Source organism: Echinops telfairi, unplaced genomic scaffold (genome assembly GCF_000313985.2).
Source record: "Echinops telfairi isolate 266 unplaced genomic scaffold, ASM31398v2 ScPeMD7_7424;HRSCAF=8462, whole genome shotgun sequence".
Taxonomy (NCBI): Eukaryota; Metazoa; Chordata; class Mammalia; order Afrosoricida; family Tenrecidae; genus Echinops; species Echinops telfairi.
The window spans coordinates 1,685,851-1,711,145 of record NW_022111324.1 but is presented as its reverse complement, the minus strand read 5'-3'; the positions used below and the strand labels follow the sequence as shown (position 1 = coordinate 1,711,145).

Here is a 25,295-nt window from a genome sequence, read left to right as displayed (position 1 = left end):
AACTGGTGGTTTCAAACTGCTGACTTCAGAACTAGTAGCCAACTACATAGCCATTATGCCCTCGGGGCTCCTTCTTCTTATAGCTCCGCTCAATAATCCCAATCACCCCATATTAGCCTTCTAGTGCTGCTCTAACAAATTTCGACAGATTGGATATTTTACAACAGAAACTTATACTCTCACAATTCTGGATGCAAGAAATCCAAACTCAAGGGGTCAGCCACACTATGTTCCCTCATAAAACTCTTGTTATTAATTGTTAAGTTTGACTAAGTAGGTTGCATGGTCCTGCAACATCCTCACAAGTGTTCTTAGGTTTAAGCCCTTTGTTGCAGTCATTGTGTCAATACATTTTATTGACAGCTTTTATCTTTTTCACTGCCCCTCCATTTTACCAAGCATGATGTTCTTCTCCATAGACTGATATCTCCTGATGTCCGAAGTATGTAAGAGGAAGTCTCCCCAGGCTTGCCTCTACAATCACTCTGGCCTTACTTTTTCCAAGATAGATTTGTTTGTCCTTTTAGCAGTCAGGGTACTTTCAATATTCTTCTCCAGCATCCCAATTGATATGCATCCTTATCCAATGACCAACTTTTACATGCAAATGGGGCAAGTGAAAAATACCATGACTTATGTCAGGTGCACCTTATTCCTTATTCCTTACAGCGACATCCTTGTTTTTAAATACTCTGTGTTAGTCTGAGTACTTTAGAGAAACAAATCCACAGAAATTCAGAGAGTTTTATATAAAGGTTGAGTGAGCATCAAGAAAACATCCCAACCCAGTGCTGCCCAAGCCCAGAAGTCCAACATTACCCCATTGTGGATCAAAAAAACAGATAAAATCATTCACCTGTTCTCCATTTATCCTGGTATTACCTATTGGTCCAGTTGTGAGAATTTGGGTTTTCTTTACATTGAGTTGTAATCTATATGGAAGGCTGCAATCTTTGGTCTTCATCAAGACTTTGGAAGAGATTTATTCCTTGTCTCTTCCAGTCTCTGGTGACTTGGAAATGTATATCTCTAGTCTCTAGCTCCATCTTCACCTAGTCTTCTCCTCTACTCTCATATAAAGATACTTGTCCCTGGATTTAGGGCCAAGTTGGGTAAATAAATGTAGGATGATTTTCTCTTAAGCTTCCTAACTTAATTATATCTGCTAAGAGTTGTTTGTTTGTTTTTTTCACAAAGAACACAATCAGAGATCCAGGCATTTGGAAGTGAACATATTCTGAGGGGCGAGGAGGTGGGGGGGGGCAGCGGGCAGACAAACAAGCCCAGCACATCCTAATTTTTCTTGTATCCCATAGTGTAGCAGTTAGATTTTAGGTCAATTTGATCTTGTGCAAAAGTGTACAGGTGGAGTCCAACCTGTTAATCATGCAGCCTGGAGTTTCTTATTTGGAGCATGGCCTTTTTATAAGAGAAACACTAGAAACTTCTCTCTGGTCTTTCGCTTTACTCCTTGCTGGTACTCTGTGTCTGCCTCCAAGGGCAGCCTCATATGGGTTGCTGACACTGAGAGGTTAACTCACCTTGATCTGTCTGCACTCAGCCATGTCTCCACTGACCTTGGATCCACACAACTCTGCACCTACGAGTCTGTGATTTCCCTGCATTCCACTTCACCTTTCTGCATCATTGGCCTTCAGCTACGTGACTCTGAAGAGGGCTCCAGTTAGCATGAACCAACGGACTTGAATTGGACTGGGCTGGGGTTCTTTCTTGTTATAAAATTATTTCTTATACATATATGAGTGTCACTGCTTTAAATTCTCTAGACAACCCAGCCTATCACACATAGTATATGCTAATTCCTAGCATACTTTATCATTTTTAAAATCTGTTATAATTATTTTAAATAATTTACATCTGTCTACAAGGCTTCAAATTATATGAGGCAGAGATTCTTATTTATTTTATTAATTGCTTCATTTCAAGCACCTAGAACAGTATATAACATATTGAAGGAGCATAAGAAATATTTTTTAAATGTCAAATGATTCTCCTGCCTTATTATTGTGTCCAGAGGCAGTCCTAGGTATAATCTGTCTCTAGAATCAGTGGATAGCTGCAGACAAGTTCTCTCAGTAGCACACTTGTCTTCATCTTGCTCAGGTGACTTAAAAAAAAAGTTTAGTGAAAACAATGATTTTCAAGGAGATCTACTGGCTCTATAAAATTCAAGGCTGAAAGTGCAGTTTGGTCAGTTTGGTAACTGGTTTGGGGGACTCCACAGGAATAATCTTGAGAGATTTTCTCACAGGACAATCATGGGGATTATGAAGAAATTTTAAGAAAATGGGAAATATTACTGGTGGCCAGGAAATAGGCCAGGAAAGTTGCGCTGTGGAAATGTTTTCCATGATGAAAATGCTTCTAGTCTTTCTTTGAGGGTATCAGGGCTGTTCTACAAGAATTTTGTTGGGAAACTTAGCTTATCTGCACTGCAACCCTGATTTTCCTCCTTCAGACTTCTTTCTCTGCCCCAAACTCAAAGGAACATGATTGGGTCCCTCCAGGATGCCACACTGCCTTTCTGGCATCGTATAAATCAAAGTCTGGCCCTTTTGGAGAAGGGCTAGAGAGAGGCAAACACTGCCTGACGAAGTGGGTTGACTTAGCTAGAGGATACTTCAAGAAGCAATAGCTTCACGTTTGGATGTTTCTTTTCTAATAATGATTTCTATGATTTTGTAGCAGTATTTTGAACTTGATCTCATATATGCTCATCGCATCCTAGTAAGGAAGACTTTCTATTAAGAAAGAAAAGTGGTTTGAATTCTGTACTTACAGACTGGTTCTTCACTCCACCTGTACCTCCACTATAGAACTGAGGCAATGATCTGACGACAAGAAAAACACTGGGATCAAACCTTACTTGCTACCCAAGTGTTAATGAACACATTTTCATTGCCTGTGGTTTTGTTTCTGATATCATGTTTCCTTGCAGTATAGTCCAATGAAATATTGAATTCTGAGTAAGTTCCCATGGAAAACTGTCTTTCAGCTTTAATAAGTAAGCATCTGAATCCAAACCAAACATTATAATCAACAAACTGACAGGAAAAATTAGAGCTCCCACACATGCGTCCCCAGGAGAAATTGGGCATTTTGACTGTGACTCTAAGATGTAACGTTATGTATGCTACGTGATACCCTTAGCTGGCATTGATTGCTAGCCTGTAGTGTGTATGATCAAAGTTGTAAGAACAAAAAATCAAAGTACAGAAATGAGACTTGTGAACGTGTGAACTTTAACACTTTTGAGAGATCTTAAGCTGCTAACGGTGGAAAGAGAATTACGTGTATGTTTTGTCGAGTTGCTGCAGATGCTCGGCAGCACTTCTGCTGTATATACAAATGGGAATACAGGAGATCGACACAGATATAGATATATTCACTTTGGATGACCCCGCTGACATCTGAAATATCAGTGACGCAGATTTCAGCATCCCAGCAACACCCAAGCCATAGTGGTATAGCAAACTGACAGACAAGTGGCGAGAAACTTGCAGTGTAGACCCAAACATCTTCAGAATGTTGTTGTTAGGTGCCATCAAGTCACTTCCAACCCAAAGCGACCTTATGCACAACTGACAGCAACACTGCCCGGCCTGCACCGTCCTCACAGTGGTTCCTATACTTGACCCATTGTTGCAGCCGCGGTGTCGATCTATCTTCTGAGCACCTTCTTTTTCGCTGCCCCTCTGCTTCTGCTTTACCAAACATGATGTCCTTCTCCAGGGACTGGTCTCTCCTGACATGTCCAAAGTATTTCAGATGTGTCTTCTCTTATTGCTTTGATTAGTTCCTCCCTTAAAATGACAAAAAATAATAAACCTCAGGGACAAGAGGCAGATGAATACAAATGTTTGCAACAGATATGACAACATATTAGCATTTAGAAACATTCCAAATCAACCGCAAATCCATAAGAAGAAGACAAAATAATTCAACAGAGAAATAAAAAAGGAAGTGGACAGTCCATTAAGTAATTGCATAAAAACATGCTCAGTTTTGCAAGGGAAAGGAAAGCAGCTATTAAAAAGATACAGCAAACAAAAACAAAAAAAGATACAGCAAAATCTTTGAGAGCCTACATTCAATGGGGCTGTTTGCTTTGTTTTTCTTGGTCCCACAAAATCTCCATTTTTGACAGGATGAAATCGAATTACTTTTCTTCCACTTGTTTTAGTGGGAAATAGTTTGAGTTTTTCTTTAGGATGTTTCTGCCTTACACAAGTTCTACCTGTTAGGTTTTCTCTGGTGGGAAATACCTTGGTTCTTGGCTTTGCAAGAGAAAGAATTCACCCAGAAGCCTGGTTTGTGATCCAAGTGGATTTTTATAAAGGACAGAAGAAGTTTCACGTTATACAGTCACTGAACACGGACAACTCACAGGACTGCACACCCATGTGTGGTGGCCTGAGGCCAGAGAGACCACAGCCCAGGCCAGCGGTGGTCTCGGGGTTCTGGCCTTTAGGGTCTTCTGCTGGGAGGCATGGTAGATGGTACTGGCTGACCCCATTGGCTGAATTAAGCCCACCTGCCCTAGGTTGGGCCCACCCAGGTGTACCACCTACCCAGCTGGGGGCCTGAATTTGGAGTATGCCCCTTAGACAGCCCTGCTTCTGGCTAACTAACATCCCTTTCACAGGTTTTATTGTATTTTTTCCCCATAATATTTGCAACTACTTAAAAGTACATAATATCAAGATTTAGGGAAAATGGTGAGAAATGGGGCATCCTTACAGTATTGATGATGGTGTAGTGGTTGGACTGCCAACTGTAAAGTCCACAGTTCAAACCCACCAGCTCTGGGAGAAGAAGATGGGGCTTCCCACTCCTGTAAACAGTTACACTCTTGGAACCTTACCGGGGACATTCTACCTGTCCTACAGAGTCGATATGAGTGGCATCAACTAGATGGCAGTGAGAGTGATTTGCCAGAAAGAAGCCCTGCTGGCACTGTGGTTAAACATCAGGCTGCCTACGGCAATGTCGGTACTTCAGAAGAAGACCAAGTAAATGAGCACTTGTTTAAGTAAAGGAGTAAGATGTTGCTACCGAAGACCTTCAGAAGGGGACCGGGAGAAAAATACTCCAGGCTCTCTCCCCTCAGGTCCCTTGCCAGTGCTGCTCATTGAGAGAATTAAAAGCCAATGGGCTAAGGAGCTGTTTGCTTAAACTTAAGTGTCTGTCTTCAGGAGACAGAAATATGGAGAGGGAATCTGAAAGAAGGGATGGGAAATATCCAGCCTCAGGCACCCAGATCAGGGATAAAGTCAGAGAAAGACCCACTCAGAAGCCCCTGAAAAAGAGAGAGGAAAGAAAGCCCCAGGGACTTCTTGGCCACCCGAGGGTTATTGAAATGCCACTTCTTGTCTTGCCAACAGAGTGACTTACTTTTGGACAACGTTGGAAAGCGCAAGAGAATGGTGTTAAGAAACTCCTGAAGCGGAAGAAAACCCTTCCCCGCCAGCATGTAGGGTCTCACTGTTTACTTTATACCAGGCACACCCTGGTCAGCAGTTGCAGCTAGAAATTCTTTGGAAATGCCAATTGGGGTGGGACAGAGGGGAGATGAAAGGGGGCTGGAGGGGGGCTATAAACAAGGGTTTCTGAGAAATGTAGTCCCAAGATATTGTCATGGGATCTGCACATGCTCGGTCCAAATCTCCACTTTTGTTCCTCTGCCCTGTCTCATTAGCCAGAATCAAAATGAAAGCCAAACTCCTGGCCAACCAGTTGACTGTGACTCATAGCCACCCTTTAGGACAGACTGGACCTGCCCCTGTGGGTTCCCGAGACAGTAACTCTTTACAGGAGCAGAAAGCCTCATCGGTGTCCCTCTAGCCACAGTCTTACCTCCTATTCTTTCTTGGCTCAAATTGCACCAAGGTGATTGTCCTACTTTCTTTACCATTGAGAGGTGTACATTGCCTGTGCTGTCAGCTCCATTCCAACGGCCAGAGACGCCGTCTGACGGACTAGAAGAGCCTCTTACAGGAGCAGGCTGCCGGCTCTTTCTCTACCGTGGGAACACTATAGGTTCGAATCGCTGACCTTCAGGTAAGCGGCCAAGTGCTTAAGGACTATACTACCAGGATTTCTTGAAGGTTGTCCAAAACCATTTCCATCAAATCACTTCTGACTCATAGCGACCCAAGATAGGAGTTCTGAGGCTGCGTACAATTGGACCAGAGCAGACAGCCTCACCTGTCTCTCACAGAGTGGCCGGGGAGTTTGAATTGCTGGCAGCGGATTTCACGGTTAGCAGTCTGACATTGACCCCATGGTGAGCCGCAAATGGAACGGGAAGCAACATAATAATGGAAAACCAGCAATGAAAAGGAAACCTCGAATGTCAAAAGGACCTAGAATGTCAAAAATGTGATTAATGGAAAGGGTGCCAAAGGAAACTGGGAAAATGTGAATTTAGGCATCTCTTGATGAGTGTGACCTCTTCAAAGAGTACTGAAGATGCACTGGGCAACCGAGGTTCCCAGTAGGGGGTTTCGCAGAAGAGCAGTCAATTAAGCAATTCCAGAGGCTTGACATCACTCTGCATCCCACAAACAGGGTCAATGTTCCCCCATGTTGGTTACAGTCTGTGCTGAAAAATCTAAAGCAATTACTTATGATCAAATGAAAAGCTTAAAACAAGAGTTAAATATGCCTTTTTGTCACTATGAGGGCAGCTGCTGTGCTTCGTGGTAAGGAGCATTCACCGAGGCCAATTCGTGTAAACATTATTACAGCCAGGTGACAAAGGTGGTCAATTGGGACACTCACAAAGAGCAATTGCCCAAAGAACTGGGGCAGGAACATTTGAAATCAATATCCCTTGAAAAATAAAGCGTGGCTCATTGCGTTCCTATTATAATTTTACTTTGCCTCTGCTTTAGCCAGGAAACACTAATAACAGTTGAAAAACATTTATTTACTCATTCTTTCCCTTTGTGATATTTTGTTTTGATGCATTTATTTTAGTGCCGTTCCATTTCTGACATTTTCATAATAAAAGTCAAGGGAAAACATTTCACTGTAATGTCATCCACTAACTATTTGACCTTTCAGGGAAGTCAGTTCACAGAAAAATATCACATCTTTGTCCCATATAGGTTCTAACAAGGGACCTTTCAAATAGCAGCCACGTGCTAAACTACTTGGACACCAGGGCTCCTTTTGAAGAATCATAAACAAACAAAACAAAACCAAAAAAATCCCAAGCCCATGGCAATTGAGTGGATTTCGACTCATAGTGATCCTATAACTTATGACAAAACTATAATAAGTTGTGAATTATGAAGGGTTCATGAGGGAGGGGGAAAATGAGCAACTGATATTAAGGATTGAGGTGAAGGGCAAATGTTTTGAGAATGATGACGGCAGTGAATGTACATATGTGCTTGACACAATGGATGGATGTATGGATTGTGATGAGAATTGTACGAGCCCCCAATAAAATAATTTTTTAAAAAAAGATAGAGGAGAACTGCCTCCTTGTTTTTCCACAATGGTAGCTCTTTATCAAGACAAACTGCCCCAGCTTTCTCCCAGAGAGATGGGGGGATTTGGAACCTCAAGCCGTTAGTTAGCAGCCGAGCACTTGAACCACTGTGCTGCCTAGTTCCAGAAGGATCATATGTAGCAAGTATGAGGAGGCTTCAAAAGGTTCATGGAAAAGTTTGATTATCTTCTAATGACACTTTCCATGAACTTTTTGAAGCCCCCTCTTGTGTACGTGGTGTTTTATAGTTACAAAACATTCTCACATACCTTGTCACTTTGGGATCTCCCATTGCATATCTGTTTCTCTTAGACTTTATTTTGTCAATGATCAGCCCAATGCTCTGGCATAGCTGAACCAGTGGAAAGTTTTGAAATGGGGACTAAAATCCAGACCTTTTACACTACAGTATATCACCCTGTTTTTTCTTATCTCTCTGACAATTTTGAGATGAGAACTCTAGGCTGAAAGGTAATGACTTTGCTGAAGACACCCAAGTTAACCAGAAAAGCAAGTATTGTTGAAAGACTATGACATAATTATGATGAGCTCCTAATGAAGAAAAGAAGTGAAGTATAAACAATAAGAATATATTTTGAAGTTTAATATTTTTATAAAATCCTTACTTGTTCATTATTAAATTAAGTTAACATGCTTAAGGTCAAAGATAAAAGCAACGAATTACCCAAATGTCTACCTCCCAGATATAAGGGTCACTATTCAGTTAGCGGCATTCCAGGCAGATACCTAAAGTTTTGCCGATATACAGATAGGTGGATAACTAGATAGATAAAATGAACAGAAACACTATAAAGATGTGATCCTATGATTAAAACTATTCTAATAAAAACCTAAAATTTGCAAAGCTGTGGATAGAAGTATAAACACAGGTGTGCACTTATGTAAATATATTAGCTCATGAAATAGAGATATTGGTCTATGTACATATATTTATATGGCAATACATGTATTTATATGGCAGTTCATTGAGGAAGTAGATGGACTGTGGGCCTCTGCTCAAGCCCTCCCTCAATGCAAGAACACTTTGTTCTAACAACCTGGCATTCTGTGATGTTCACCCTCCTGACATGATTGTTGAAGACAAAATAGATGCACAAGCAAATGTGGTGACTCCCAACCATAAAATTACTTTCATTGCTACTTCATAACTTTAATTTTGCTACTGTTATGAGTCATAATGTAAATATCCGATATACAGGATATATTTTCATTGTTACGAATTGAACATAATTAAAGCATAGTGATTAATCACAAAAACAATATGTGATTATATATTGTAAAATATTTATTTCTAATTACAAATAAATGAAATTTTGTCTTGAAATGTGGTGTAGAATGGGTAGCCGTCTTCATGCCAGGTACTCGAAGGTGGGCATGTCTGCATGGAGACAGTAGAGGAGCGGTGTCTCGGCTCCTAAGACCATCAGAAAGATGTGTTTTCTGATGGTCCTAGGTGACCCCTGTGAAAGGGTCGTTCAACCCCCAAAGGGGTCCACGACCCACAGGTTGAGAACTGCTGTAATAGACATCCCCTCACAGAGGGTCACAAGGAAGGGATGAGTTAACCAAGGCTCTGTATAGCATATAGCACCTATAAAACACAATTCTCCTCTGTTTTTTTGAGGCTTCCTACCCCCCACTATCATGACCCCAGTTCTGCCTTTCAGTTCTGGCTAGACCTGAACATGTACACCGGTACAGATAAGAGCTCAGGACACACGGAATCCAGGACAGATAAATGCCTCAGGAACAGAAAAGGGGTTAGCAATACCAAGAGGTTAGGGGAAATATGGGGGTAGCAGGGGAGGAAGGGGGAACCAATTGCCATGATTGACGCATAATACCCCCCACCCCAGGGGGATGAACAACAGAAACATGGTTGAAGGTAGACGGTGGTCAGTGTAAAATATGAAAACTATAATAATTTATAATTTATCAGAGGGTGAGAGTGTGTGTGTTTGCGGGGGGGTGGGGGTGTAGCTGATTCCAAGGGCTCAAACAGAAAGTAAATGTTTAGAAAGTAATGATGCAACATGTGTACAAATATGCTTGATACAATTGATGTATGGAATGTTATAAGAGCTGTAAAAGCCCTTAATAAAATGATTTTAAAAACAAAATTTAATAATGATAAATGCTTTCTCATCAAAAAGAATCATAGTTTCTTTAAAAGCATCCTAACATCACTTGGGCAGAGGGCTCTGCACATCAGCTGGGATCAAGTGGTCCAGAAAGGGGTAGCGGATGCTAACCACTTAGTGGCTGCCATGCAAAGTTATGACACGATCCCCCCAGACAGGTAGCCATCCCTATCAGAGGGATGAGGGCTACTGATGGGAATGTCAAGTCAGGAGAGGAGACAGGGAGCAGACACATCTGGGAGAAGACAAGTGTGTGTCTGTTGATAGAACAAGAGGAGCCTCTAATGAAAGTAGGCTGTCCCAAAATCCTGGTAATAGAATTGCTCACCTTTATACAAAGAAAGTTGGTAAAGCACCAAAATGTGCATCTGGCATGTGCACAGGCCGGCTTCATGGTGTCTGTGTTATGTGAGCCAACGTTCTCATGAGGTTGTCCACAATGAAAAATCATGTCAGCAGGACCTCTGGGGTTCCAAGTGGGGTAAATGTGTCCCAGGCAGGATCTAGTGTGCTTTTGTTATTGAGGAGCAGAAAATCTTGGTGAGAGTGTTGCAGGCACAAGCACAGAGTCAGAAAACTAAAGAAGTATAAATGAAGCTTTTATGAATAATAAACCAATCAAACGACAAAAAAAAAAGAAAGAAAGAAAGAAAAAAGGAGAAGATCATCCTCTGAGTTGGGGGCGGGAGGGATGATGGCTAAAAATACTTTTAAGGTCTCTAAAGGAGGAGTATCCAGGGTAAATGGTCGAATAAACCACATGGTTGGCCCAAATTTCTGGACACACCCCGTGGACCCAGGCCAAGTGCCATAGAACACTAGATCATTGGATTCTGGGTCTTTAAGGCACACAATGCATTCCAAAAAGATCTGATCCAGAGAAATCTGAAACTCCACTAGGTGAACTGGACCCTACTTCAAACACACCTGTAACCTGATGGTGTAAGACTGAAAATTCAGGGTGTTTGAAGAAGCAGCAACGCCAAGTGTATTGATCTGTCCATAGATGAACAACATTGACTTACTACATCAATGCCCTAAATGCTATATTAAGATACATATTATTCCAGCAAACCTGTGACTAACACTGTCATTGAATATTACTGTAAATTTTCCCTGACAAACAACTCCTATTGTTTGTATAAACAGCATCCAGCCACAAGAGGATTTATTCTGTACAAGTGAATAATTCAGGTATTGAAATATGGAGTTAGCCTTATAACCAATAACCCTCTCTTAAGAGTGTTTTAAAATTTTAGTGCCAGGGGCTAATCAATGACAATATTAACAGAAGATCTTTATGCTCCAAGAAGATTACTGATAAGACTTTCTACTATAAATTAACAAGGAGATCTATAAAGGGGGCCAAAGGTGGATAAAACAAAACAAAACATATATCCAGGAATGGGTTTTGGGCTAGCACTAAATCGTAACTCCAATTTAAGGACAACGAATTTTTACATCACAGCCTTCCTCAATACTCCTCAGGAAGGGAACTCAGAAGATATGGATGCTTTAACAAAGTGTGGTGAAACATTTAGATGGTGCCCATCTATCAGATAAAATAGCATCTGGGGTTTTAAAGGTTTGTTTTCAAACAAACAGGCATTTAAAGTGAGAAGTCAATTAAGTACACGTGGAAGAAGCGTTCCAACATCAGTGACTGAAAGATGGTAAATCATATAATCCAAAGCCAGAGACAAGAATAGTATCAGAGTCTAAATTGTGAGGATTTGATTTGCAGAATGCTACGGAGGAGGGTGGAAGCTCACAATACATTTGTGATAACCACTCAGAAAATCAGGCTGCGGTGATTTCCCTCTACCTATAATAGAGGGATAGGAATAACCCAGTTACTGAGCAGTGCATTGGAGAAATGACTGTAAGAGACCAAAATGATAAACCTGGCTTGAATGGTTAAAACCTGGTCACTTGGCCCACCCCCTCAGATACATGGTGGGCCTGATCTGGTTTTCAACAGTTTCTTTGTTTTGTGTGTGTGTGTGTGTGTGTGTGTGTGTGTGTGTGTGTGTGTGTGTTTATCTCTGATTTATTTTGTCATTCGGGGTACCCTCTTGAATTTTTGTGAAACGTTTTTCCGTATGTGAAACCCAGGATTGACGGTGGACCTATAGAAGATAACCAATAGAACAAGGGGTACTGGGGGGTAGGAGTGGGGGTGATGGTAGGTAGCTTATTGTGAGGGAGGGGGCAGTAAGGGGGAGCTGGTATCAAGGAGTGCAAGAAGGAAGAAAATGATAGCAATTGTACAATAGTGCTTGATGTGATTGAACGATAGAATGATAGGATATCTCTCTTAGCTCCAAATAAAATGAGTTTGGGGGGAAAGCGCCTTAATATTAAGAAGAAAACTACAGCAGAATTATTAAGTGGTTGGAGCCACTGTGAGTTGTTTTAACTCCTGCTGCACTGTAGTTCATATATTACTAAACACGAGGGGTTTAGCCCTCACACACCTCATTCTATCTCTTATATTCCGATCCCTTGATTATTGCTTATATTCCTTTTCACTAGGAAAAGGTTTACCACATTTTAAATTTTATTATGTCTGCATTTATCCCCCAAATTATGTATTATTTTTCTGTGTGGAAACAGATCCGATGGGAATGACTGTTCTTTGCGCCACCCTGTGTCAATTTTCTGAGTCTTTTATTGTTGCTCTTCCCCAGGTTGCTTGAATTTCTTTTTTTCAAGGCAGGATTGTTATTGCTGCTGTTGTTATTCACTGTCAAGTTGCTTCTGACTCATAGCAAACTTATGAACAAGAGTTTCTTCATTCTTGCATTATCCTTCATCATCATTACTATGTCTGATCCCATTGCTGGAGCCACTGTATCAAGGAAGACTTGATGGAGTACCATATTTCCTGGAGTAGAGAGTAAGCACAAAAGTATGAACCCCTCGGTGAGCTGGACGGACAACGGTGGCTACAAAAGGGAGCTCAAACATAACAACTGAGAGGGCGGCACCAGACCAGGAAGGGTTTTGTTCTGTTGTACATAGGGCTGTTATGGAACCGACTAACAGCAACAACAGCAACAACATATTCCCTGGGATTTGTAAAGTATTACCCATTTTTCCTTAGAACTTAGTGGATATTTTTCAACTGTTTTCAGGTATAGAATGTAGCTACAGAGGAGTCCCGAGACCAAACTCATGGGCCACATCTACAGAGGCTAGATCTATTCGGCCTTTATAGTCATTATGAATCTGATTTGACCCAACATCAATGGATATGATTCTTGTAATTTTATGGTTCCATGATCCTGCTCTGAGTTCAAGGATCCTTGGCAGCTTAGTAATTAAAGTGCTTGACTGCTAACTGAAAAGTCAGTGGTTCAAATCCATAAAGAACTCTGTGAGAGAAAGATGTGCCAGTCACTTTTGATAAAGATCAGCAACTTTGGAAATGCTGTGGGCAGTTCTGTCATATCCTCTAAGCTCACTGTCAATTGGAACTGACTCAAGACCAAGGAGTTTCATGTGGTTGACTTACTGAGGTCAGTTTCTTCTAGTTTCTTACGGCTGCTCAAACAACATTGTTCAAGTAGCTATTTCCTCTCACTTCCAATTGAGTGGGATGTACGACTTTTGGCAAATCATTTAAAATTTGAAAATCTTGGTTTCCTTATATGTCAAATGAAATTAAAATGGAGTAATTCAAGTGAAATATTTTCACAGCGCCTGTTACACAGTGTACTCACAGTTCTAACTTATTTTATTATTATTATTACTAAAATTGTTATTACTTTCACTGTTATTCTTGGTGGTCGTTTGGGACAGTGGTGGCAGTCTTTAATGTAGTTTTTATGACTCACATTTTAGGCTGCAGGTCTTGCATATTATAATGAATATTAGGAAAGGAATTTTCAGATCTGATTATGGTACTACTCTCATAACAATCTGTGTGAACCTGAGGCATCCACTAATTTCTCCAAAATTCAAATCCTCAAGGTAAAGTGTAGAAATTACTGACTCCATCGATTTTGTGATTCTAATTCAGAAGGAAGTGAATGTAAGAGCATGGTTTGAATGCACACATAGACATACACCGAGACATGCTCAGACACATGCAAACAGCAGATACTCCAGAAGCATATGTGGAATGACCATATGATTATATGAATGATGCTGACAGAAATGAACCTTGACAAAAGTTCATCATAGAAAACAAGGCATGCACTCTGACCAAGTCACCCTCTCATGCCAACCAGAAAGTTGGACGGTTCACAGGCAGAGACGGAAACAGATACCCAAGTCACTGATGGGACAAAGTCGTGTTTTACGAATATCCTGAGTGCTGTTGGTAAACACTCAAGGGAGGAATCATAAATAAGACTGCTGAAAATAAATAAGAGATTACGGGGAAACTTTTGAATGTCACCACACTAAAGAAAGCAGTTTTCACTGGATAAGTTTTCACAGACAGTAGCCTGTATTTAGAGGTGGTGATGGTGATGGGCATGACATAGTACATTCGATAATTTAGGGGGAATGAAAATGGTGCCAACATTGGATGTTACCAATCCAAGCAGTCATATTCCACCTCTTCAATGCAATTTCAAATAAAATGTACATATGAACACACATGTACAGAGGCACACATGTGCATTTTGTGCTGCCAAATGAAAATCACAATCAACAGAACTGTAATTAGGAAACGCACTAGTCTATGGAGAGTGACATGCGTCAAATGTGGAGGGACAGGGTTAGCAACTAACTTAGCACAGAGGGTAAAGCAGAGGGATAGGCTCTCCACTCTGGCCCATGGAAGGCAGGTTCGCATCTGGAGTGTGAGGTTTGGCAAATAGTACCCAGAAAATACAGCAAGAAACATATGGAATATAGAGGTGGACATAAGGTGAAGGGTGATGAATGGGAGACGGGGTGAAGTATGGGAATTGGGAGCTGGAGGTAAGAGGATGAGGGTGGGAAAATGGAGGGAAATGATACAGAAGCCAGTAAGTTTGCTTATCTCCTGGGAGTTCAGACAACATTATACAGCCTTTCTTGTATTAAGAAATATAATTTTTATAAATATAAAATAGATATATCATATTTATAATTATTATATTTATTGATGAAGAAGTGTTGGGTTTGCAGTATACCCTTTCTGTTGCCGTTCCTGTGAGCTGCTGGACAGCATGGAGCAGACTGTGAAAACTGTCTTTCTGAGCTCAGTGCTTCACCAGAATGCAGGCACCGATCTGCTTGTAATGCAGCAGTAGCACGTCCCTGAGTGCACGCTACTCCCAGGACCAGAAAGTTTAGCCCCCCTCAAATCCTAAAGAACTCCAAACCCTCTTGCTTAATTCAGGAAGGAATGGAATCTGAAAAGCGTCTTCCTAATCTAGAGAGCCTGCATCCTTGAAAAGGACACAGATTTATGGTTTATTTATGAAATGGTATTGTTTTAAAGATATATTTAATTGAATAATCATACAGGTTGGCAATTGATCTGTGTTCCCATTAACATGCAGATTTGTTATTTGATCCAAGATATATAAACTCATTTCTTTTTGTCTCCATCTAATAAAAGAATTAGTCACTGAAACTTAAGGTTAGGTAAACCAGTATTTCTCATAACTGGGTTTACCATTTGCAGTAGAGAGATGCAAGACCAGACTCAATCTCAACTTTGAAACGAATTCAGAGATTCTAGTAAATACAAAAGGAGTCCTGGTGGCACTGTTGGGTAAAGGTTGGACTGCTAACCACAAGGTGCACAATTCAAACTCATCAGCCACTCCAATTCCATGAAGATTATTAACAGCCTCAAAAACCTTATATATGGTATTGAGTTGGCATTGACTTGATACCAGTGAGTATCAGCTATAAGTGATGTACAGGGGAGTGGTGGGGGAAAAAGAAGTGATGTACAAGGGGTATACCCCCCAAAACCTAATTTTTTCAATGCTATGTATTAATTTGTTTTTCAAAACAACCTCATCACCTTCAAAGCTCTCTCCACTACACTTAATACATTTGTCAAATCTGCAATTCCATTATTGGAAACATTTCTCAAACTCATCTGTTTGCATGGCTGACAGCACCCACCTCATTTTTTTTTCACCTCTTCTACACAGTCAAATCACTATCTTTTCATGTCCCTTTGCATTCACCAAAACAAAATGAGGTCACACAGAGTGAGGTCAGGTGAGTAAGGTACGTGGAGCAAGAAAGGCATGCTGAGTTTTTGGCAAAAGCTGGTGCATTGAGATGGCTGCGTGAGCAGGTACGCTGTCATGGTGGAGAACTCAGTCTCCCATCTGCCACAAATCAGCCCTCTTTTTGTTGCACACCATTAAGCTACCTTTCCAGAACCTCTAAAGAGGAAGCTTGATTAATAGTCTGACCTGGTGGAACAAACCATAAATGCACTACTCGCCCACATTTTCATTGCTTTGGGGAATTGACAGATGACCAGAATTAACATTTCATCTTTCTTGAAACAAGAAAACCACTCCTACACTTGAGTTTTTCCCATAGCTCTGTCCTTGTCAGCAGTGTTCAACATCACAACAGTTCCTGTGGCATTTTTCCCAGGCAGAAAACAAAATTTTAGAGCCACACACTGTTCTTTAAATTAGTTATCACACACACAAATGAGGTTCAAGCGAAAATGCTTTTACAAAAAAAGTCACTGTGACCAGATGAGTTAGTTAAAGTTTATTGTGCCAACCTGGCTGATAAACACATATGGGGTTAATTGCCTGGTGGAGATATAAATGGCTTGGTGAACCTCGCCATTCGAATTCTCGGGTCTCTTGCTTTCTGATGGTTGGACCAGGGTGCAGCTGCCTTAGCCAGTTCCCTGCTTCAGCTGGCAAGGCTCACTTCCTGCAAGACATCCCTGAGTAGAAGCAACATGGACCTACCCCGATGCAGCCCTGGGTGCTGGAGCAGCCTTGTGGAGTCCCCTGCCAATGCTGAGATGCTTACACATTCACTGATTCGGCTTTCCTTCTTCAGTCGCCTTCATGGTGTATGTTTTGTGAGACGGAGGAGGACTTTGTGGATTGGTGTCGGACATATGGGTTAATGTTGGCCTTGTGAGCTTGGGCAGCACTGGGTTGGGATGTTTTTTTGATGTGCATTTAACCTTTAAATAAAACTCTCTCTTATACATGAGTTTCTGTGGATTTGTTTCTCTAAAGTACCCAGACTAACACACCCAGAGATACTCTTCCAAGACAGTGCCACTGGTTGCACTAACTCAGAGCAAGTTGCTGGACGCTCACCTGGTGGGAAAAATGTGTTCTAAGAAAGCCCCACCCAGCGGAGTTTTTTTCACATTTTTCTTTGGGTACCCCCTTGTAGAAATATTAAGAAGATACTTGTCTACTTCATAATGTGTATATCCTAGAAGACCCTCCTTTGGGCATTAAATGAGGAAGACCAATGCATTTGAATTAAGGCAAATTATGGCAAAGAATACGACTGCCATGAACAAAAATAAGGATGAGAGAGTAGATGACCAATGGGACCAAGCCTCCTGTGTTGTTCTAGTTTATATCAGCAGGCCAGAGAAAGCCCTGCTCTTAGGAAGGCCTGAATAATGTGAGGAGTTGAAGCATACATATGGACAAAGAATATTGTTCGATGAGAAATCTCAGAAATACAAGGATTCTGAGGTAGGACAATCTCAGTAACTTGGTAAAACAACGAAGAATGCATCATGGTGACGTTAAGAAGAGAAGCTCAGAATAAACTCAAGTCATAAGAAACGACATCCTCTAGGGCTACAGAGTCTCTGATGAGGACCCAAAATTTGACTCTGTGTGACATGAAGCCACTTGGAGGCTTTAGAGCAATCATGAGGAATGTATCCTTCCAAAAGATCACTCTGTAAGCCATATAGATTCCATTGGAGGTACAAAAATAAACAGGTGGTTATCGCAAGTTTAGTTCAACTCCACAAACAACTTGCTATTGGTCCAGACTAACTCTGTGATCTGAAATTCTTTTATTTTCCTATGTGAATGAAAGGATCCCCCTTCACAAAGCAATGCAATCATGTTGAGCTAGTTCCTCAAAATGGAATAAAAGATAGCCTTACAATAAGCAAAGAATAGAAACCTAGGAAAAGAAAAACTTCTGAAATCCCTTCTTCATCTAGCAGTGCCTGGTGTGAAAGCCCCGTGTCATTGCCTGTTTATTTTACTTTAACAGAAACCTCTTTACAGTCCTGAACAGGACAAGACAGAGAGACGAGGGAGACAGCTGAAGTGAGGCCAGCACGGTGTCCTAATGGGCCATGGCCACACTGATAATTCCAGGACATAGGAAACAAAAGAAATGTCATCCAAAATCAAGAGTAGCAGGTGATCATTTCATCACGGTGGGAGGCAGGATACAGAAAGGGCCTCTGGGACACATATATTAATGCAAAGCCAATAAAATCGATTGTAATCAGAAGGAAAAGTAAACCAAAAATATCATGAAGCATAAAGTATTAGCTTTACTTTGTAAAATCTTTAGATATAATGTCAAGCCATCAAGTTACTAGATCTTTTCATCAAACTGTATATAGGTGATGTGTTCTTTTAAAAATGATGATCAAGTTAGCAATTAAAATTATGAACATATTAAGTAAAAATGTTTTGTGACTTTCCATGGAGTTTCAAATTATCCAGAATTTGTAATAATCTGCTAAGAAATAACACCTGAACACCAGCTGTTTGAAAATCAGGTGGCTTGGTGAAACAAATCCACCCTGGGAGTCAGATTATTCAAAGAATGAATTAAGTCTTCAAACCAGTAACCAAAGAAATCTTACTTTAATGGTTAAAACTCAAATTCTTTGATTTATGCTATTTGACATTAAAGCTTCCCACAAACTTCTTAAACTTTAACCAAAAGGAACGTCGAGAAGAATGGGAATTACAGAACACTTCATTGTGCTCATGCCGAACCTGCTAATGACACAAAGGGCAGTCATTTGAATAGAGCAAAGGGATGTTGCATGTTTTAAAACCGGGAAAATTGTGCATCGACATTGTATCCTATCACCATGCTTATTCAATCTGAAAACTGAGAAAATAGTCTGAGAATCTGACCTAAATGAAGAAGAACCGGGACTGGAGGACATCCCTTCAACAACTTGTGATATCCCGGCGACATAATTTAGCTTATTGGAAGTGGAGGAAACTCGAAGCACTTGCTGGTCAAAGTCAAAGTCAGTCTTCAGTACGGATTCCAACTCAAAGTAAAGAAAACCAAAATCCTCACAACTGCAGTCAAGAAATGAAATTACTTTGGGCAAGTCCGTTGCATAAGACCTCGTTTGAAGAACAAGGATGTCACTTTAAGGACAAAAGTGGGTCTGACCCAAGCTCTGGTATTTTCTATTTTCTCATGTACACGTGAGAGTTGGATAATGAATAAGGAAGACCACAGAAGGGCTGATGCATTCAGTAATGGTGTTGATGGAGAATATGGAAAGTCTTGTGAACTGCAAGAACAAAGCAATCTGTCTTGGGAGACCTAGAGTCAAAATCCTCCTTCGAAACGAGGATGGCGAGACTTGGTCTTATAATTTGTGCATGTGATCAGGAGATACTGATCTCTAGAAAAGCACATCATGTTTAGTAAAGATCAGGAAAAAAAGAGGAAGATCCTTGCCCAGATGGACTGTGAAGACGATGCAAGCCCAGGGGTATCGCATTCCGTTGCACACATGGTCACTATGAGTCAGAACCTACCCCAGGGTACCTAAGCACATAACAAATGCATTTTTTTCATGAATATTTTAAACACTGGTCCTGTTGCATAGCTCTTATAATATAATCCTTCAAATGGAAAAAATGAGTACACTATCAGAGCTTCAACATCTTTTCTCTAATGAGCAAAAGCATATGAACTTCAAGTTATAACCAATACTTATTAACTCAGTTCAGTACCAATACATTACCTCAAAAATGTACTGCCATCAAGTCGGTGCCAACTCACAGTGACCCTAGAGGAAAGAGTAGACTTGCCCCTATGGATTTCTGAGACTGTAATTCTTTTTGGGAGCAGAATTTCCTGCTTCCTCCCATGGAGGTCTGGCTGTTTCAAACTGCTGATCTTAAGGTTAGCAGCCCAAGGCATAACCACTATCCTACCAGATCTCCTTGTAAATTACTTAAAGGTCTTTAAATTATCAGTGCACCGCAAAGCAAAATTACTGCTGAAATAAAGCTTGTTTAAAAAGTCTGTTTTCTTTCAAATTTATACTGATTAAAATGCAATTTAAGTTACTTGGAAAGGCTGATTTCAAGGCAGACAAAAACCTGCCAGAATGAATACATTTCATTAATTATTTATAACATCAAACTAATTTAATTCATATGCATACATGTGTCATAAAATCAAAACAGGGCTTTGAAAGACTATCATCTAATAATACCATCTGGAGGTAAAATTATAGCCTTATAAATGTTGTTGAAGGTCATGTTATACCAATCAAAGTAGATAATTTTTCTACCGTGCACTCTTCAAACCAGTTGCCTCAATATGAGTCACAGAAAACAATTTATTTGCAGCAGGGACGTGGAGTAGTCTAATGGAGGGAAAACAGAAATCCAGACCACATGCTCACTAGATAAAACAGAATCCTCAAGACAAAATCTCCAATATTTTCCCATGTGACCCACAGCAGATGTTGTCCAAACAGACGCCATCTTGGAGAAAGTGCAGATGCTCACTGGGTCACTGAAGTCCGTTTAAGTAACGAGTTTGTAAGGCTGCTGTCTATGTTTATCCGTAGCATATTCTATGTTACAGCAATTGAGAACGTAACACTCTAAGAATGGCATAAAATAAAGCAAAGCTTCCACACAGGTACAGAATAGCTACCAAATGTCCAGCTCATTCGATTAGGTTAACACCTCTGAAAATCACAAAACCCTCTTCTGGATCTAGCCCCAGAAGGCTTGCCTCGACAGTGGCCATGGGTTTCCTAAAGAAGTTACCATTCATTGCTTGACCAATCTTCAGAGGTGGCATTCGCCCTTTACCAATAAACAACACGTTTTTCAAAATGTGTTGGGATCTACTGATTTTCCCTCATGAGAAATTCTTGCAATATCTGGTGATACCTCCCAAAACTCAGAAATAAAAATTTGATCAAAACACCAAGATTCCCTCTGGCACCATCACTTACATATAAGGTTAATGTGTCAGGGTAGCCAGCCCCTAACAAATCATCAGAGGTCTGGTAGGCGCAATTGTACAGTGATAATAAGTAAAGATTACAGTAAAGTCATAGAGAATATGAGAGATAGAAGAGAGATTGAAACAATAGAGTCAAACACATTTTATGATAGCATGCTCACCTCAGCTCCTCTTGGTGGTATAGGGCAGGAGAGAGAGAGTGATTTATTACTAACCAAGGCTTATATATCTTTGGGGGATGTGCAAGCCCCCTAATTACAGGTAAAGGTATACATCACAGGAAAGGGTTGTACTATAGGTAATACAGTAACGGGAGGGCAGACAATCTAGGGGTATATGCACAATAGGAAGAGGAGAGATTGAGAGTATACATTGTGACAAGATGGGGGAATCCTAGATTCATGAGGCGGCCTAACCTTGATTGCCCTAGAGCTGGAGACTTTATGTAGCCTAAGCTTCCAGGGGAAGCAATCCACTGTCCCTACCAGCAGGGATTGAGCCAGACCTATTGTAGGAGAAACAATGGTGTCTGCTTGCTCTGGATGGCTGGAGTCTTCAGGGAGATAACTTGACAATCATTTACCATTTGTTGCAAGCAGTATCCTAAATCTAACATATATATTTAGGGGAGTAGAGCTGAGAAACAGTCTTTTTGTATCCCACAATAGTGACCCAAAAGCTCCTTGAAAATATAGTTTTCCCGAATAAACACAAAACCAGATTATTCATTTCCAGATTTTCCCTGGGTCACAAACACCTAGACAACAGACATGGAAGACCCAATCAAAGTCTGCAGTGAACAGACAATGTGTTTGCCAAAAGAACAAACAGTAACAGAATTGTCCTCGTGTGTATACTACATTAAACAAGTTTTTCAGGGGAAACAAAAGATATCAATAGAACTCATTTTCTCCAAGTGATCACTAGAATTACAAATAAATTCTAGTACATCCTATTTAACCTCCAAACCAGTGTCCTGGTCAGGGAAAAAGAAAAGAACATTGAAGAATCAAGGTTCATTTATCCTTTAGAATTATATTGAAACTTTAATAACCTAGGATTCTATATTGAAACCTTAAAAATCTAGGATTCAATAAAACTAGCAGGGAGTTGATCTGTGTAGAGAATTTAAAAATGGCCATATTCATTCTTCCAAATGGTTCATAGTGAGACTATGCTGTGCAGATGGGTACGAGCCTGTGGAAAAGTCAGTGCTTATTGGTATATTGGGCAAGAATTCCATAAGGGAACGCTATACTGTACCCAAATATAGTATTTCCAAATTTAAGAGGAAACATTAATTTGTTCAAACTGTAGGACTCTCGGACTCAATAGAACTGGATGGAGAATCACTGGGTCTGGCATTGCAGGCAGCCTGAGCTCCTTGCTCATACGCTGAGCTGGCCTATCCTAAACAAGAGTCTGTAACCACCTCTCACAGCTGATGACGGACTCACCTACCAACTTTTAAAGCTCCTAGCAGTGATTGACACAGAAAGAATCTCTGACTCTCTCACCAGTAGAAACTAACCAAAAATCCTTGCAAGAACCAGAACCCTTCATCACTGCTGATCAGTTGGGGTCAAAACAAACTCTTGTGAGTTGGGGGGTGGGGACTGTGGGGTGGTAGAGAGTGGCAAAGAACCTTTTATTAGCCAGAATTCAGCATCTTCAATTTCTCTTGAACTTCACAAATCTGCAGGTTCATAAATCAAAATTCCTATTGGTTCTGGAACATAATCTTGAGCATATGCAAGAGCTGCCTCTTGGAGCCTAATTTTACTTTCTTCCAAATGTGCCTGCTATTTTGGGGGATCATTTAGGAAACCATCAAAGGCATGTGTTCCTTGGTGTAGAGATAACTTTTGCAGGAAAACAGAATATTTTATCAGTTCTCAAACCCCGCAAAATACCCACAGAAGTAGGAGTCCCAGAAAGCCCCACACATGAGATTGAAAATCGAAAGATGCTTACTACAGGGAATAAAAATCCCAAAACCAAACCCACTGCCATTGACTCAATGCTAATTCCTAGTGACCTCCTGCGGATTTCCCCCTGAGACAATAACTGTTTACAGGAGTAGAAAGCCCAGTCTTTCTCCTTAGTTGCTGCTGCTGGTTTCAAACAGCCAACCATGCGGATTGCAGCCTACACCGCCAAGGCTTCTCCCTATGGAATAAGGTGAGGTAAAATGCCTTGCTCAGTCCCTGATCTGATCCTCCCAAATGTTCCGCTAGGAAAGACAGCTATGTCAAAATGTTCAGGAGTGAGGGTAGTGGAAAACCCTGAATTCAAATATGTTTTATAGAGATTCTGCTATTAATCTTAAACCTGACAACAGCAACGTGAAGACAAATCATCTAGATGGAGACAACAGCACAAGGTTGGAATGGCCTCACACTGCCTTCTGTGGATTGTGGCTGTGAACTCTACATTTAACCCCATTACGGTTGTTCCGATGACTTCATCCTCTGCCATTGGTCAGACACTGTCTATACATTATCTCTTTGGTCTACATCACTATATGAAATAGATTTTACTACCTGAATTTTATAGATGACCTTGACACCAAAGAAACCTGATATTACTTTTTTATTAAAGTTCTCATTAATTAAAATGAATACTATACTACCACCTGACTATACTATCACTTCTGACTTAGAATGATGCTATAGAATGGGGTAGAACTGCCTGATAGCGTTCCCAAGACTATAAACCTTCACAGAAGAAGTAAAAACGTCCACATCTTTCTCCCACAGAGTACCTGGTGGATTCAAACCAGAGACATTTGGAACAGCAGCTGAGCACTTAACAATTGTACATTTTGTTTAAACTCCTCATTAAATAGAATGAACACCACATTGCAGTGCCTGCAACGATGGGCTCAAACAAAGCAACAGTTCTAGGGATGGTGCACACCCTTCCATTGTGCACAGTCACTATGAGTTGGCGTTGACTTGATGGAATCTAACAATGTAACCTCTGAGCTGACCTCTTTCCTGACCTTCTTTAAAACACTTTACCCATCTAAAAACTGTTATTTTGTGTGGAGCAGCATTCTTGTAAACTTGTTGCAAAGCTTCAGTGATTTGGAATATCTACTTGAGTTTTGTTAAAAATTTGATATTAGTCCTAACCATTTTTTACGTGGCACAAAAAGTATCTTCAAGCAAACTGAAGACATCTTCAGTACACAAAGATAAGTGCATTGCTGAAAAAACTTCTCTGCAGTCGCTCACTTATCACAGAGAATGTTTAAAAGGGTTTCGTTTGGAATAAAGCTGTGCATGTATTTACTGAAATCCTAGTAGCAACGTTATTATTCCCCGCACTTATTCTTGTATATTCTTACCCTCATATAAAGATATATGTGGAAAAAACCTGTATATTTCAGTATATATTGAAGGAAATCAGAGTACAATCATCTCTGGGGGTTTAGATAGTGAGATTATGGTATAATTTTCTTAATGTCATAAATGTTAACATTAACATATTAAAAGTAAAAATGTAATTAAAATTGCTAATATCTTAATCCACTCATACTAATTAGAACCAAGATTTAAATGTCAGTATGAAACTCCTCAATGTAAAATCATTTTAGATCTTCAAGGAAATGAAAGTACTTTTAATCTCAGCCTCAAAATAATTCACTATGTGTTTCCCTTCTCCCTGACTTCGAGGGCCACACAGGAAAATCTAAAGGGCTTCAAGGACTGCTTATTCCATGAAATCTATAAATATTAGAGTTCAAGAATAAGGAATGATAGGGGCATACATTTACATGTAATTAGATAGCAGAGAAGGAAGTCAACTACTGGACTCAGATTATCCCCCTGAAAATATGACCAAGGTGGAAAGTCAACCCAGAGGCTGCAGAGCAAAACTTATCTCATCTACCCCCACCCCTTCCTCTCACTTGTCAGTGATGGAGGGTGCTAACAGAGAAGAAAAACACTTGTTTCCAAGAAATCCTTGACGATTTTTTAATGCCACTCACTGAATATTCATGCCTACTGCATAAATATTAATATTTATGAATTTGTCCAGTGTGTGACTGTGAACAGCTCACAGAAATTAAGTATTTTCTTTGAATTGTCACTCTTTAGATCAAAATTGTATGCTGCAGAGCAAACTGTTGGAAGCTGACCTTTGATGGGAAGCCTCAGATAACTTGCCAGGACTGATTCATCTGCCTAAAGAGTATTTGTCTAGTTTAGTTGATAATGGTGTATCCAAAATTTGGGTGGAGAAAAACTCATTTAGCCTCATTTTATCACTGCATTATCAGTTAATAACTCCTAGAGTAAAAAATACAGGGTACAGTGAACCCTCACCACTTCGCGCTTCGACTTCCGCGGCTTCGCTCTATCGCGGTTTTTGTGTAACAGCGCATGCTCTGTCATTACTGCCACTGATTGGCTCATACTGTACAC

General features: G+C 40.4%; 1 protein-coding gene across 1 annotated transcript in view; it reads left to right on the top strand.

The window, feature by feature from the left end:
* The first annotated feature begins 22,996 nt into the window (after positions 1-22,996).
* LOC101658037 (cell division control protein 45 homolog) overlaps positions 22,997-25,295 on the top strand; it is a 9,229-nt gene continuing 6,930 nt past the window's right edge. The window contains 1 exon segment of the mRNA XM_045297949.1: positions 22,997-23,043. Coding sequence (XP_045153884.1) covers positions 22,997-23,043 — 47 coding nt within the window.